The 17,102-nt window shown below is 43.1% G+C and overlaps 1 protein-coding gene across 1 annotated transcript in view; it reads left to right on the forward strand.

The window, feature by feature from the left end:
- The window catches only part of LOC309538584 (protocadherin alpha-C2-like), a 181,611-nt gene continuing 164,509 nt past the window's right edge, over nucleotides 1–17,102 (forward strand). Inside the window, exon 1 of the mRNA XM_082234258.1 lies at nucleotides 1–2,142. Coding sequence (XP_082090384.1) covers nucleotides 88–2,142 — 2,055 coding nt within the window. The 5' untranslated portion in view covers nucleotides 1–87. The remainder of the gene's footprint in view (nucleotides 2,143–17,102) is intronic.

Below are 17,102 nucleotides of genomic sequence, written 5' to 3' on the forward strand. Positions count from 1 at the left end.
GTACAGAATGGTGTTTTGTTTGTGAATTCTCGAATTGACAGGGAGCAGCTGTGTGCTCAGAGTCCCATTTGCATCATTCATCTAGAGATGATTGTTGACAAGCCTCTCAGGATCTTCCATGCAGAGGTGGAGATCAGGGACATAAATGACAATGCCCCCATTTTCCCAGTAAATGAACATCAACTATTTATTTTGGAATCTAGGCTGCTGGGCTCCTATTTTCCACTAGAGGGAGCTTCAGATGCTGATATTGGTTCAAATGGTCTGCTTACCTACATCCTTAGTCCGAATGATTATTTTCAGCTACGTGAAGAAAAGCATGGAGATCTCAGTAAATCTTTAGCACTCGTGCTATACAATGCCCTGGATCGAGAAAAAATCTCTGTACATCATTTATTACTTACTGCCACTGATGGGGGACAACCAGCGCTAACTGGTTCAGTGCAGCTGAAGATAACTGTACTAGATGTAAATGATAATGTACCAATGTTTAACCAGTCTGTGTATGAGGTGCATCTGCTGGAAAACATCACAGAGGGAACATCAGTCATTACTTTGACTGCTTATGACTTGGATGAAGGAACAAATAAAGAAATACTGTATTCGTTTAGCAATATGATGCCTCCCCATTTAAGGCAGATTTTTTCCATAGATTCCAACACAGGTGAAATCAAAACCAAAGGAAAGATAGACTTTGAAGATATTAACTTATTTGAATTGCAAGTGGAAGCTGCTGATCAAGGGTCCTACTCTTTGGTCGGACACTGCAAAGTTCTGATCCAGGTTTTGGATGTGAATGACAATGCTCCAGAACTGTCTGTGACATCCATGTCTGTGCCAGTGCCTGAGGACTCCCCACTGGGGACAGTGGTGGCCCTGATGAGTATATCGGACAGTGATGCAGGCATCAATGCTCAAGTTAGTTGCTCCCTGTGGCCACATGGACTTCCCTTCAGGCTGATATCCACTTTTAAGAATTACTACTCACTGGTGCTGGCTGAATCCCTGGACCGCGAGGAGGTGGCTGAATACAGGCTGGTGGTGACAGTCCAAGACCAAGGGACTCCATCACTGTCAGCTAGCAGCAGCCTGGTGGTGCCCATCGGTGATGTGAATGACAACGCACCTGCTTTTCCTCAGCCCTCCTACACGGTCTTTGTGAAGGAGAACAACCCACCAGGTGCTCACATCTTCACGGTGTCTGCCTCAGACTCAGATGTGGCTGAAAACGCCCTGGTTAGCTACTGGCTGGATGACAAGCTCTGGCCCCTGTCAAGTTACATCTCTGTGCACTCAGAAAGTGGGAAGCTCTATGCTTTACAGCCCTTGGACTATGAAGAGGTGAAGCTGCTGGAGTTCCAAGTGAGGGCCAAGGATGCTGGGCTGCCCTCCTTGTGTGGCAATGTGACAGTGCAAGTCTTTGTGGTGGATGAGAATGATAATGCACCTGAAGTTTCCAAGGCAGCAGAGGCCCCCATCCTGCTGGTGCTTCCTGTTACTGCAGGACACATGGTGGGCAAGATCCATGCCCTGGATGCTGACTCAGGCTACAATGCCTGGTTGCACTATGAGCTGCATGAAGGAAGTAGTAGCTCCTGGCGTGTGGGGCTGTACAGTGGTGAGATTAGTACCACACATGCGCTGGATGAGACAGAGGGGGTAGGCAATAGCATGATTCTGTTGGTGCTGGTGAAGGATCATGGCAAGCCTGTACGATCAACTACAGCTACGTTGAGCATTTCCCTGGTGGCAAGCACCCAGGCTGCTCAAGCTGATGCCCACCTCTCCAGAATGGGAGGGAGCCTAAAGCCTCTGGTGGACACTACAAACATTTACCTGATCATTGCCATCTGCTCAGTGTCCAGCTTGTTCCTGCTTGCCATCGTTGTGTATGTGGCTCTGCGATGCCAGTCTCAGCTCGAGGACGGTGCCAGGTATGGTCCTGGCACAGCCACACTAGTGTGCGCCAGTGAAGTGGGTAGCTGGTCATATTCACAACGTCATAGTCGCAACCTGGGATGTGTGGCTGGGGAAGCTGGTATCAAGAATGACCTCATGGTTTTCAGTCCCAATATTCCTGTCTTTGCTGTGAACACAGGAGTAGGAAATGCAAAGGAGCTTGTTCCAAATTTATCTGGAGAGGTGAGTCACATGGAAGCCTTAAGAATCTTTGTAACTGATGCTTTTGTATTCCTTTCTCGTTTGAATGCATGGCATTATACTATAGGACACCATATACAGAGACAATGGGGCATGATTGCTCTGTGCACTTCTATATATTTATCTGTTCTCTTTCTTAATTGAATTTCTTGCCTATCCTTCCACCCAGGCTCAAGACAGGTACAATTTTGCTTACAAAAAAAGTATAAAACGTATAAAAAGTATAAAATTAATTTCATACTTACAATACAGTGGTGCCTCGCAAGACGAAAAGAATCCGTTCTGTGATTCTCTTCGTCTAGCGGTTTTTTCATCTTGCGAAGCAAGCCCATTGACGGATTAGCGGATTAGCGCTATTAGCGGCTTTTAGCGGCTTATCGGATCAGCTGATAAGCAGCTTAGCGGCTTAGGAAAGGGGGGGGAGGAAAAAACAACCCACAGGAACTCGCAAGACATTTTCGTCTTGCGAAGCAAGCCCATAGGAAATTCGTTTTGCGAAGCACCTCCAAAACGGAAAACCCTTTCGTCTAGCGAGTTTTCCGTCTTGCGAGGCATTCGTCTTGCGGGGCACCACTGTATTTCTAAGAATATTACAGCGCAGTAGGAGGTGTGGAGGAGGAATTCACTCTTCCCTTATTTTGAGAAGTGAAGGGATCTGTCTAGTTGATGTCCTTAGCTGTTTGAAGCTTTCCCTGAGGAGAAGGTATTTTGGATATGTGGATATATTTATTTGGCTTAAGTCTCTTTAATTGTGATGTAGCTTTGCAGGAAAGGGTATAGGAAGCTTGGTTAGATGCCTCTGTCCTGTGATGTACCCTAGTCTCTAGGCAGCTCTACATGCCTGTGTTTCAGTGCATTGGTTCCTTTCAAATCGCTATCACTGTGGAAATCCCTGACGTTTCTATGAACTCTGGTCAAGATTTCAAGGGATATCCTGCATTAACAATTAGTCATTACCGACACTTTTTAAAATTAAAAACTATTTGGCGGGACATACTATTGGGTAGGATCATGATGATGACATAGCAGCCACAATCTTAGAAGTGGTTTCAGATGTCCATTCAACCACAAATTGCACAAGGTAGGCTAGGCCCACTGATTATCATTCAGCCTAATCTGTATTATAGAGGTGATAAAACCATATGTATTACGACCTGAGCTTCAGTATGATAGGAGAAAGTAATCCTGAAAATATTTGCAAAGGTAGTTTTTGCAAGACCATCTTTTTTTGTTACCCATTCTTAATAATAAGGTGGAATTACAGTAATGGTGGGCTTTCAGGGAAAACAGGAATAATTTGGGCTCAGATCAAGTGAGAAAATGTCTTTTTATAATGCGTGATTAGCATCATGTATCTTAATTTTATTTGTAATGACAAAGTAAAACCACATGTTGAGAACAGTTTGGAATTACATGACCAAACGGCTACATTTCTGCATTCATTTGTTTAACCTATGTCCTTGTTGAAAACCATTACAGCAATTGGGCCATCACTATCCCTTAGCCTATCCTACGTCACAGGGTTGTTGTGCAAATAATGAGCAGGGAAACATGCTGCTCTGAGCTGCTTGGAGGGCAGGTTGCATAGAATCATAGTAAACAAAATGAACCCAAGAGAACAGAGCTCTTCAGCTTCAGACTCCAGATATGCTATTCAATTTGTCAGCATGAAAAATCCCAACAACTCATTGTTCTGATAAAGATTCCTTTTAATATTCTTTAGAATAAAGAACTCCTCAGGCCTTTAAAGGCTGACAGATTGAGGAAGAAATTAATTTCTCTGGATCAAACCACTTCACTGTTTGAATTAGAACTCCATGAATAAAGTATGCACTGAAACTTATGACTGGTCGCCCTTAACTATTCAAATTTGGATTTTTTGTCAGAACGTTCTCAGAGGGTTAGAGTAGGGTCACATGTGTCCACAGCCCTTAGCCTTAACATCGGCTCACCACAGGGTTGCGTGTTGAGTCCCCTGCTCTATGCTCTCTACACGTATGACTGTACAGCCATCTACTCCAGCAACAAAATCATCAAATTTGCTGATGACACTACGGTGGTGGGGCTCATTTCGGGAGGGGATGAGTCCGCCTATCGGGACGAGGTGGAGCGGCTCTGTGTTTGGTGTGGAGAGAACAATCTGGCTCTCAATACGGCTAAGACCAAGGAATTGGTGGTGGATTACAGGGAAAAAAAGGCGGACATTCAGCCCTTGTATATCAACGGGGAACGGGTGGAGAGGGTGGCGGAATTCAGGTTTTGGGGAGTGACTATGGATCAGGGCATGACTTGGAGCGCAAATACCACTGCTCTGGTGAAGAAGGCCCAGCAGAGAATTTATTTCCTCAGACTTTTAAAAAAGAACAATCTGAGTGAGAGACTGCTGGTGTCCTTCTACCGAGGCTCCATAGAGAGCATACTTACATACTGTATTTGTGCTTGGTTCTCCAGTTGTACAGCTAGGGAGAGGAAGGTGCTCCAGAAGGTCATAACCACAGCCCAAAGGATTATTGGTCACCCTCTCCCACCTTTGGAAGAACTGTACGGTTCCCGTTGCCTTAGGAAAGCAAACAACATCCTGCGGGATCCATCTCACCCGGGATACAGTCTGTTTGCACTACTGCCTTCTGGCAGGAGGTATAGAAACATCAAGTCTAGGACAAATAGACTGAAAAACAGTTTCTATCCAAGAGCTGTGGCCTTTTTGAATGCTGTAACTCGATAGTGAGACCTGGGAGTTTGATGGGTGTGGGTGTGGTTGGAAGGTGGTTTGTTTGGTTGTTGCTGTTGTTTTGCTTTTGTTGTTTTTAAGGGTTGGCATCCAATTTCGTTGCACTTGTGCAATGTTGCACTAGTGTAATGACAATAAAGAATCTATCTATCTATCTAAATAGCACCATCAGTGTGCATGGTATTTATTATAGAGTGAAAGAGGATATGTCTGTGCTCCGAGGAACTTACAATCTAAAGTGTGGCATAAAGGAAGCATAATCAGATGGACCCAAATGAAACAGTGCAAGACTGATTTGGGCATATGTAGATAGGCTATCTTGTGACTTTCAATAATCATGACCCATCATTTCTGACACTTCCTGTTCTTCCTTTTTATTTCTTGACATGGCAGAGGGATTTTGCTTAGCTCTCAGGCTGTCAGCACTGTGACAGTGGCCTGGCCTTCATTGTATAGGGTGACGGGAGGACTGTGGACTGGTGACGAGATAAACTTGCCAGTGAGGACGGCCCCTTTGGCCCCTTGTGAAAACATAGTGAAGGACAAATGGCCAAGAAACAAAAATAAGAGTTTCTAAAATGAGCAGAACACTTCTAACAATGTGGGTAACCTAGTACAAAACGCTAGGGGAGCCAAACAATTTTGATTTAATTTTGGCCAATTAAGTCAATATGTATTCTCTACCTAGGCTTTATTTCTTTAAAAAAATACTGTGATGTGGTTACGAGACACTAACTTTTCAAGGAAAAAATATTACAATACAATATCAGCAAAATGCAAACGAATCCTACTTTATTATAGAGCCAAAAAATAGGGAAAATAAGAAGGAAGGAACATTTGTATGCCACTAATACTGATTTGTCACAAGATGTCGCTATCCACTGAAAATCAAAATGCTCTTTTGATACAAAGATCAAAGCCCCTCCCAGCAATTCAGAAAGAACAGAGACCATCAGAGGACAGAATGGATGCAACAGCATAACAACTGACTGATTCCCAGCCTTTAATGCCATCACGAAAGAGTGGATTTAATTTTTGAAACCAGGAATAAGACCTACCATTGCTATGGTTGTTTTGCTCCGATGCAGATTGATGAGAAGGCAGCTGCTGCAGCTGTTTTTCATCTGCACGGCTTGGGAGAGAGGGAGCGGCCAGCTCCATTATTCAGTGCCTGAAGAATCCCAGCATGGCACCTTTGTGGGCCGCATTGCCCAGGATCTGGGGCTGGAGGTGGAGGAGCTGGTGCCTCGGATGTTCCGGATGGAGTCTCAAAGCCAAGGGGACTATTTAGAGGTAAATGTTCAGAATGGGATTTTGTTTGTTAACTCTCGAATAGACAGGGAGGAGCTGTGTGGCAAAAGCCCTTTGTGTGCCATTCACCTGGAGGTGATTGTGGATAAGCCTCTGAGGGTCTTTCATATTGAGGTGGAGATCAAGGACATAAATGACAATGCTCCTACATTCCCTCAAATAGAACAAGATGTCTTTATTTCAGAACTGAGAATGCCTGGATCATTTTTCCCTCTGGAGGGAGCTTCTGATGCAGATATTGGTCCAAATTCTCACCTCACCTATATACTCAGCCCCAGTGAATACTTTAGTCTAGATGTTCAGAGGAAACACGATGAACGTCCATCACTAGCACTCCTTTTAAAAACCTCTCTAGACAGAGAGGTGAGAGCTAAGCATCGTTTGCTGCTCACAGCCATCGACGGGGGGAAGCCAGAGCTCAGTGGCACAGCACAGCTGGTGATTTCTGTTCTTGATGAGAATGACAATGCACCTGTCTTTAATCAGTCAGTTTATAAAGTCCAAATGGCAGAGGATGTTCCAAGTGGGACATTAGTGGTCAAATTGAATGCCACAGATATGGATGAGGGAATCAATAAGGAGATTACATACTCATTTCAGAATCGTGTGCCTGTTAAATTAAAAAACATATTTGCCTTAGATTCTGTTAATGGGGAAATAAGGACAAAAGAAAAATTAGACTTTGAGGAAAATCACCAATATGAGATTCAGGTACAAGCTAGTGACAAAGGGAGCAATCCAATGACAGGATATTGCAGTGTTGTGGTTGAAGTGCTAGATGTCAACGACAATGCCCCTGAGATGTCATTAAAATCTCTCCTGGTGCCAGTGCCAGAGGATTCCCTGCCTGGAATGGTGGTGGCCCTGATCAGTGTCTCAGATCAGGATTCTGGGGCCAATGGACAAATAAGCTGCTTCCTGCACCCCCCTGAACTTCCCTTCAAGTTGGCGTCCACCTTCAAGAATTACTACTCTCTGGTAGTGTCTGAGCCTCTGGATCGGGAGCAGGTGGCCGAATACAAGCTGCTTGTAACAGCTCAAGACCAAGGGACTCCATCCCTGTCAGCCACCAGCAGCCTGGTGGTGCCCATTGGTGATGTGAATGACAATGCACCCACTTTTGCACAGCCATCTTACACAGTCTTTGTGAAGGAGAACAACCCACCTGGTGCTCACATCTTCACTGTGTCTGCCTCAGATCCAGATGTGGCTGAGAATGCGCTGGTCAGCTACTGGATCGATGAGAAGCTCTGGCCCCTGACAAGCTACATCTCAGTGCACTCAGAGAGTGGGAAGGTCTATGCATTGCAGCCCTTGGATTATGAGGAGGTGAAGCTGCTGGAGTTCCAAGTGAGGGCCAAGGATGCTGGGCTGCCCTCCCTGTGTGGCAATGTGACTATTCAGGTTTTTGTGGTCGATGAGAATGACAACACGCCTGCAGTGTCTGGAATTGCAGACGAGAACCCAGTTCTGCTAGTAATCCCTGTGATGGCTGGGCATATAGTGGGGAAAATACAAGCCCTGGATGCTGACTCAGGCTACAATGCATGGCTACGGTATGAAATGCTTGAGGGGACTAGTGGTCCTTGGCGAGTTGGGCAGTACAGTGGAGAGATCAGCACTACACGTGTCCTTGATGAAGGAGAAGTTAGTGGTAGCAGCCAGAATCTGCTGGTCTTGGTGAAGGACCATGGGAATCCAATGTTGTCAGCTACTGCTACATTAAGTGTGACACTGGTGGCAAGCAACCAGCTCACCCGTACTGATGTTCACCTTCCAAGAACAGGAGGGAACCCAAAGCCTCTTGCAGGCAGTGCCAACATCTACCTAATCATTGCCATCTGCTCAGTGTCCAGCTTGTTTCTGCTTGCAATCATAATATACATTGTCCTGCGATGCCAGTCCCAAGCAAAGGAGGCTATGATATATGGCCCTGGCACAGCCACCCTCGTATGTGCCAGTGAAGTGGGTAGCTGGTCATATTCAAATCGTCATAGCCATATCCTGGCGGGTGTGAGTGGTGAAGCTGGCATCAAAAGTGACCTCATGGTTTTCAGCCCCAACATTCCTCCTCTGCAAGGCAGTGAGAAACAGGAACAAATACTTGGTGATTCATCAGCGCAGGTGAGTAATACATTCTGAGGAACATTGGGGAACTTTTATCATACGTAATTGTAGCCATTAAATTAGCCTCACACTACTGAGCATGATTGCTATTGTGATAGTGAGGCTAAGAGTTTGAAGCGTCAGTGTCTCTAGTATTTTATTTTATTATATTTAAAACATTTCTATGTTTCAATTTGATTTAAAAACTCCCTGAGATGGCTTATAGCTGTTGTAAAAAGCTAAAACAACTATAACAAAATAATAAAACTAGCAGCGACCCACAGAAAATAGTGTACTCAAAAACAATTAAAACCAGCAGATTAAAAGCAGCCTTGTAGCATGCTGGAAGGCATAGACAAAAAAATTAAAATTTTAAAAGATCTTTGCATGGCATTGGAGAGATATAGGATTCAGTGCTAAACAAATTTCCTGAAGAGGGTGTTCCAGAGGAATGGTGCCACAACAGAAAAGTCCCTTTCTTGGCCTGCCTCAGTTTGGAAGGCAGTTCAGAACTGTTATTAAAGGAGGGGCTCTTATTGAAGATCTTAATGCTCAGGCAGGTTTATATGAGAGAAGGTGATATGTGTTGCAAAAATATTTATGGCTAACTTAATTTGTTTCATGACCAAAGCACTGGTTTATCTTTTGAGATAATTAAAAGTAAATAAACCTAGCTTGCTAGAAATACTTACTTGTATTGTTTTTTGTATTTATTCTTTATTTAAATGTGTTGCTTTGTTTTAAACATATTCTGTATTTGGAGAATTTGGTCAGTGAAGAATTAAATACCTGTAATTTTAACTTGTGTACTTTATTAGTACTTACTGCTTTTCTAGGAATGAGTTTGTAATCCCATCCAAGTATAATTATTCTTTGCCTCTTGTGAATTGTAGTTTCAGAGTGTGTGTGTGTGGGACTCAACACCTGTTACTTCAAATGTATCCAGTAAGTTCAGTGGTGACAAGATGAGCAACTTAGATGCAGCACTTGCCAATGTCCTGGAAACTAGAATTTAATCTAGATTTGTTGGGGCAGACCTATTTAAATATAAGCATCTGGATGAAGAAACTTTTTTCTCCGGAAGCCATAAACATTCATTCAATTATTATAGTTACTCATAACCGAGGGATGCTGTCTATTGCACAGTGCATGATATCTTAAGTCATGGGCCATGACAGTGCAATGTGTGGATATCCAATGAGTGCGGCCCAGGGTGTACACAGTGTTGGGAATGAGGTCAGTGGTGTGACCCTGCTCCTTGTCAGTGCCTGGGTAACATGTGAATATGGTTTGTAAGATCTTATTATTCTTCAATACATATAATCTTGCTAGCTTTCTTTATCGTTATATGGAGTCTGGTCAAATGCAATTTATTAAAGTAGCCTATTTGACAACATTTGAATTATTGGGAGGAATCCAATATTATGTTAAAATAATTGTTCTGTCAATACAAGCATTTCTGCTTGTTAAGTGGAAACAATCTCCCCTCTTCTCCACATCCTTCTGTGGGCTTCTGCTAGTGGGGCCAGTGAGTTGAATCTGGTCCAATATTCTTTCAAAGCAAAACTCCTATTTTGATGTCGCTTGGTGCTAAGAAAGCCTTTGATAGATTAGAATGGTCATCTTTTTGAGAGAATTTTGGAAATCTTGATCTGGGGAAAACTCTGAAACACTAGCTTGGAATGAAATATAATTGCTGGGTATAGGAAAATGATTTTAATAAATTGAAATTATAGAGAGTATTTTGATGAGTCAGTTATGGACACTCCACAGCAGGTTGCAGTCAGTTGGTCCCCATGTAAACATAGCAAAGCAGGAAGAGGAAGGGAGATAGGAGGCAGCAGCTGTAGACACATATCTGATTGATTTGTGTCTACTTAAAATGGAGCTGTCATCTGAGACAAGGCAGAATGGCTTGGAATACTGTAAGTGACTCCTAATACAGTCCGTAATCTAAGAAGTGTCAGAGCATGACTGGCTTCTGGATAGCAGAATGCAGGCGATGCAAGAGAAGGGTGATAAAAGAGAAGGAAACGGAATGGCTAGAGAAGTTATTCTGCCCAAATTTGGATGACCATTGAGGCAACAAGGCCAGATGTTCTGCCCAGAGCTGAGTTTTCATCAATGGAGAATTTCGAGTGGTTCAAGGTAATGAGTAAAGCAAGTTCTTCAATCAAGATTGCAGTAACAATAATCAGTGTGGGCTATAACTGATGGAGTTGCATTCATTCTGGATTTTCCTCATTCAAACTCTTTGGCCACAATGGGCTTCCAGATTCTTTAATGTGAAAATAAAATTTATCAATTTTGTTCACTTATTTGCTTAGATAAAAGGTGTGGTCTGTATGAACATACTGGAAAAGCGTACAAAACTGAGAATTCATGGTTCCTTGTATTTTAATGATTTGTAAATGCCTGATTTGTACTGCAGTAGAATTAAGTAAAAGCTACTAAAACATCTTAGAATAGTTTACAGAAACATAGAATTGTAGAGTTGGAAGGGACCCTGACAGTCATCTAGTCCAACCCCCTGTGATGCAGGAATCTCAACTAAATCATACTTAACAGGTGACCATCCAACCTCTGATTGCAAACCTCTAAGGAAGGAGAGTCCACCACCTACCAATGGCATCTGTTCAACTGTCAAACAGTTCTTACTGTGAAAAAGCTCTTTCTAATTTTTAGTCATAATCTCCTTTCTTGTAATTAGAAGCCATTATTTCAGGTCCTACCCTCCAGAGCAGGAGAAAACAAGCTTGCTTGATCTTCCATGTGACAGGCCTTAAGACATTAAAAAATGACTATCATGGCTCCTCTCAGTCTCCTTCCAGGCTAAACATACCCAACTCCTTCAACCATTCCTCATAAGGCTTGATTTCCAGACCCTTGATCATCTTGGTTTCCCACATTCTCCTCTGCACACATTCCAGGTTGTCAATATCCTTCTTAATATTTTTTTTGCCGCTGCATCACAGTGTGTTTTTTAAAAAATAATTTTTATTAACCGACCAATCAAATCAAATCAAATCAAATCAAATCACATCACATACATTCTGAATTACAAAGCCGAATTTTAAATTTTTGTTGAGGGGACCCATATTTCAAGTTCCGAAGGGGGATTCCGATCATCTTCTTGCTGCTGCGTTAATATCCAAATCAGTCCAAATAAAGTTCATAATTCTATCCAGTCTTATCTTGCTGTTTCCACATCTCATCTTGTTCGTATATTTTCCCCCTTTTTTCTTTATGATCTCTTCTGATAATCTCCTTAAGCAGATAAACCCCAATTGTAATCCTGTGTGAATTTTTCCGTTCGTCCAATCCTCATATCTAGATGGTTTCCATATATCATTGCTTTCATGAATAACATCGCTCTTTCCATCATTTATCTCGCAAACTGTCATTCTTAAGTCCCTCTGAGGAGTCTCTCACACAATACAAAAGCAGCTCTATTCCTCCTCCCAGACTCCTCCCAGGCTTAAGTCCTCCAACAGAGCTTGCCAACATGGCGACGGTATTTTTAACTGCGTCATTCCAAAGCTCTTATACATTCTACGATCTTCTTAAAACATGCTTTGGTTAGAAGATTTATCTCCACACAGTCTTAAATCCACAGCTTAAGTCATTAAAACGACATTTCTGACTTGTGAGGGGGGGGATTCTTGTTTAATCACATAGAGGAAAGAAAGGAAAGTTTTTTCCCCATCCAGTCCCTTTGCCGTACCAAGTCTTGGCGTATCTTCTCAAGATTTATTCTTGTTCCTCTGACTCATCTTGTTTATCAGAGATCTCTTCAGTTAGCAGTCTTTACTCCCCCTCCTTCCTTGAAATATGTGCATTCGCTTCATCCTAATTGTTTCTTTTGAAGTTCTTGCAGCTAGTGGTGCAGATCAGAGACAGCGTCGAGGAGCGCCGAAATCCCACAGGAGGGCATTCTGCCTAGTGCCCCCATCCCACAAATTCGGGGGTGGTATAGGGCACAGCAGGCAAGCGCAGCCCCCCCACAACCTTGGGGGGGGGTAGGGAGGCTATTTACTCCCATCACAGCCTCCTAATTACCTTGTGTGGGTCGGAGAGATGTTATTGTCAGCCATCTTCCGATGCACCCCTAGTGGCCCCTCTCCACTGCATCACAGTGTTGACCCATGTTAAGCTTGTCATCTACTAAGACCCTTAGATCTTTTCCACATTCAGATTCAATTCAGGAATCAAATGGAATGGAGAAACAAAATGAATTCAAAGCAAAGGTTTCATTATCAAAAATATAAGAATATTTGGAAAATAGCACATATCTATTCCTATATCTCTATAGCTATTTCTCAAAATAAGCAAAAATGGTCAGACATTTCAGTGCTTTCTTGGATAAAGTAGACATATAGTGGCCATCATTGCTATTATTAATTTATTACCTACCCTTCATGCTAAGGTCACAGGGCAAGTTGTAGCATTAAATACAATATTATAAACAATGGTTAAAGCACTTGTAGCTCATGTAGCCTGCCTACCCTTCATGCTAAGGTCACAGGGCAAGTTGTAGCATTAAATACAATATTATAAACAATGGTTAAAGCACTTGTAGCTCATGTAGCCTGCTCATTTTCAAGTATAATTAACATAGCAGTGGTTGGTGGGGTATGTGGGGGTGTTAGGGGAAGGGTAATACCTCTGGTGGAGACACATCATGCTCCTTCTGGGGTAGACTGTTCTCCTTTGGCCCCAACCCTGCACTCACCTCTCACCTGTAGCTCCTAGAAGCTGTCAGCATGCAACAGTGGCCACACCCCAGGAATGGATTCAACTGACTGGCTGAAGGTAGCTGATGGGTCTCAAACTCTCAGTGAGTCTGGGACTTTTCCTGCATGTGAAGACAGGCTATGGTGGACTGAGTAGATGAAACCAACAGTGGGTTCAATGGTCAAAAATACTGTTATTGTGCATGCTGCAGAGGGAAGTGTGGGGCAAATGAGTCTTTCGACCGGGGAAGGTAACCCAACTAGAAGAAGGAATCGCTGATCCTAAATCTCTGCTGTCTCTTGTGGGATATATTCAGGAGAAGAAAAGTCTAAGGAGTAAACCCTACAGAAATCCAGAGTGGAGTCACTAAGCAGGCTGGATGGTGCCTTGAATGCCTCCTTTTGACAAGTCCTGCAGCCAAGCTGGTGCCGAATGTATTGCTCTGCTTTGCTATGGAGCACATCAGTGAGGCCAGTATGGGGATCTTGTCATCTGAGCAGCCCAGGACATCCATACACACTGCCATGGAAGGTCACTTAGGTGCTGCTAACACAGTGGTGTGACTTCATCCCTGGAATCCATTGTCTCTTGAGACAGACAGGAACCAACAAATTATTTGTTAACTCTACCTGTCAATGGACCAGCTCGTGTGTTTATACATGACAGTTGGTGTGTGTGACCGAATGGCAGCATAGGCAAGTTTAGGGTCTGCATTTATAGCTCTACACTTTCTTTAACTGATGAAATTTGAAGGTAGTTTAATAGTTGCTTTGAGACATATGATGAAAAGAGGGGTATACATTTCTTAAATAAAAGAAAATGAAGTGATATACAATGATGACTGAAAGACCTAATATAAAAAGAGTAATTTTAACATCTGAAAATGTTGTCAGTGATATTTTCTTTGTATATGATGGAAATATGAGTGCATAAAATTATAGTGGAAGGGGACTATGTAAATCCTATAATGAAAAATAATGAACCCCCCCCCCCAATTTTACTGTGGTGTTATATTCTCAAACACCAGCAGAGGTGCTGAAAACTGAAGGCATAACATGGGTGACCACTTTGGAACATATACTTTATCCTGAAGTGCATTTATTTATTGATTATATATTTATTTTCCTCCAAGATACTTGGGGTGGCTTACATGTTCTCACATTCTTGATTCTCAGAAAAAAACACAGTAAGAGCTTCATGACTGAGTACAGATCTGAACCCAGGTCGTCTAAGTCCTAGTTGGACACGCTAACAGTTAAGATACTAACTATTACACTATATTGGTGGTTTAAATGCTTTTGTAATATAATGTAAGTGTTAGTGTAAACTGGTTTTGGAGAGCAGTCTCCATTATCAAAGGAAATAATAACCACAAACACACACTTGTCAGAAGCAACTAATTTCTTGGAAAGATTTCACCCTCTTTCAAAAGACTGACTAATCAGAATACATCATTAAGAAGATGAATGGATAAATTTGTGTGTATGTGAACCATCACCCTAGGAAACTATTATTAACACATTATGTTAAGAAATTTATATAATGAAGAACTTTTATAAAACATTGAAAATGAAGAGGAAAATCCACACTATGTAATCTCTATGAAGGCAGAACGAACACTTGCAGACTCTTGATGACTTCCATTTGCATGAAGTGTGACAAATATATCAACTTATTCCCCTAACAGTAATCCATGCCAGACATTCAACAGCAGACAAAATGAAGGAACACAGTATTGTCTGCACTGAACATAGTCAGTCACACGGGGTCGCAATTGCCTAAACAATCCTATTGGAAACCTCTAAATACAGCTCTCTACCTTTAAAAATGCATTTGAAGAAAAAAGACAGGAGACAACTGGATACGATTACATGATCCAGAGAGATTTCTATCAGTGATGCTACTCCCTGGTGTTCCCTAGATCACCTGGATCAGCTGCATTTGAAACAAACATCTTGGAAGCATCCTAATCTCAAATCTCCATGGTTATTATGCGGATAGAATTCTGGGTGAGGAGGAGGCTGCTGCAGCTTGTTCTTCTCCACACAGCCTGGGAAATGGGGAGCGGCCAGCTCCATTATTCTGTGCCGGAGGAATCCCAGCATGGCACCTTTGTGGGCCGTATTGCCCAGGATCTGGGACTGGAGGTGAGTGAGCTGGTGCCTCGGCTGTTCCGGATGGAATCTCAAGGCCATGACGACTATTTCAAGGTAAATTTGCAGAATGGGATTTTGTTTGTGAATTCCCGGATAGACAGGGAGGATCTATGTGCCAAGAGCCCTTTGTGCTCCATCCACCTGGAGGTGATTGTGGATAAACCCATGAAAGTCTTCCATGTGGAAGTAGAGATTGCAGACATAAATGACAATGCCCCCATTTTCTCTGTCACAGAGCAAACATTGATTATTGCAGAATCAAGATTGCCATATTCTCCTTTCCCACTGGAGAGTGCTTCTGATGCAGATATTGGCAGCAATGCTCTGTTAACTTACAATATCAATCCAAATGATTATTTCAAGCTGAATGTAGTAACAAATGAAGACCACACTAAATCTGCTGGGCTAGAATTAAAGAAACCATTAGACAGAGAAGACATATCTGTGCACCATTTATTACTGACAGCCACAGATGGTGGTAAGCCAGAGCTCACAGGAACAGTCCAGCTTGTGATAAATGTATTGGATGTAAATGATAATGCTCCATTATTCAACCAATCTGTTTACAAAGTCAGAGTACCAGAGAATCCTGTTAATGGAACACACATAATAACACTCAATGCCACCGACTTGGATGAAGGTATTTCTAAGGATGTTACTTATTCCTTTAGCAGCCTAGTACCTCTCAAAGTTAAACATACCTTCCAAATAGGTGACAGCACTGGTGAAATTAAGGTTATAGGACCATTAGATTACGAAGAAATCAATTTGTGGGAAATTCAGGTTGTAGCAGAAGATAAAGGCAATCCTCCTTTGGCTGGACACTGTAAAGTAGTAATAGAGATTCTAGACATGAATGACAACATCCCTCAGCTTTCACTGAAATCCCTGTCAGTGCCTGTGCCTGAGGACTCTCCACAAGGTACTATGGTGGCCTTGATTAGTATCTCAGACAGAGACTCTGGACCCAATGGGCAAGTGAGCTGCTCCTTGTGGCCTTCTGGGATTCCCTTCAAGTTGGTATCCACCTTCAAGAATTACTACTCACTGATGTTGGAAGAAACACTGGATCGGGAGCAGATGGCTGAGTATGTGCTAGTGGTGATGGCTCATGATGAAGGGATTCCATCACTGTCAGCTAGCAGCACCTTGGTGGTGCCCATTGGTGATGTGAATGACAACGCACCTGCTTTTCCTCAGTCTTCCTACACGGTCTTTGTGAAGGAGAACAACCCGCCAGGTGCTCACATCTTCACAGTGTCTGCTTCAGACCCAGATGTGGCTGAGAACAGCCTGATCAGCTACTGGATTGATGAGAAGCTTTGGCCACTGACAAGCTACATCTCAGTTCATTCAGAGAGTGGGAAGGTCTATGCCTTGCAACCCTTGGACTATGAAGAGCTGAAGCTGCTGGAGTTCCAAGTGAGGGCCAAGGATGCTGGGCTGCCCTCCCTGTGTGGCAATGTGACTATTCAGGTCTTTGTGGTGGACGAGAATGACAATGCACCTGAAGTTTCTAGGGCAGCAGAGTCCCCCATCATGTTGGTCGTCCCAATAAAAGCTGGACATGCAGTGGGCAAGATCCATGCCCTGGATGCTGACTCAGGTTACAATGCATGGTTGCGCTATGAGCTGCATGAAGCCAATAATGGCCCCTGGCGGGTGGGGCTTTACAGTGGTGAGATTAGCACCACACGCGCCCTGGATGAAGCAGCAGGCAGTGGTGGCAGCCAGAATATTTTAGTGTTGGTGAAGGACCATGGCAAGCCAGTGCTGTCAGCTACAGCCACCCTGAGTGTGTCACTTGTGGCAAGCACCCAGGCAGTTCAGGCTGATGCCCACCTTGTCAGGATGGGAGGGAGCCCAAAGCCCCAGGTGGAAAATGTCAACGTCTACCTGATCAT

The sequence above is a fragment of the Podarcis vaucheri genome (assembly GCF_965113315.1).
Source record: "Podarcis vaucheri genome assembly, chromosome: 8".
In the NCBI taxonomy this organism is placed as follows: domain Eukaryota; kingdom Metazoa; phylum Chordata; class Lepidosauria; order Squamata; family Lacertidae; genus Podarcis; species Podarcis vaucheri.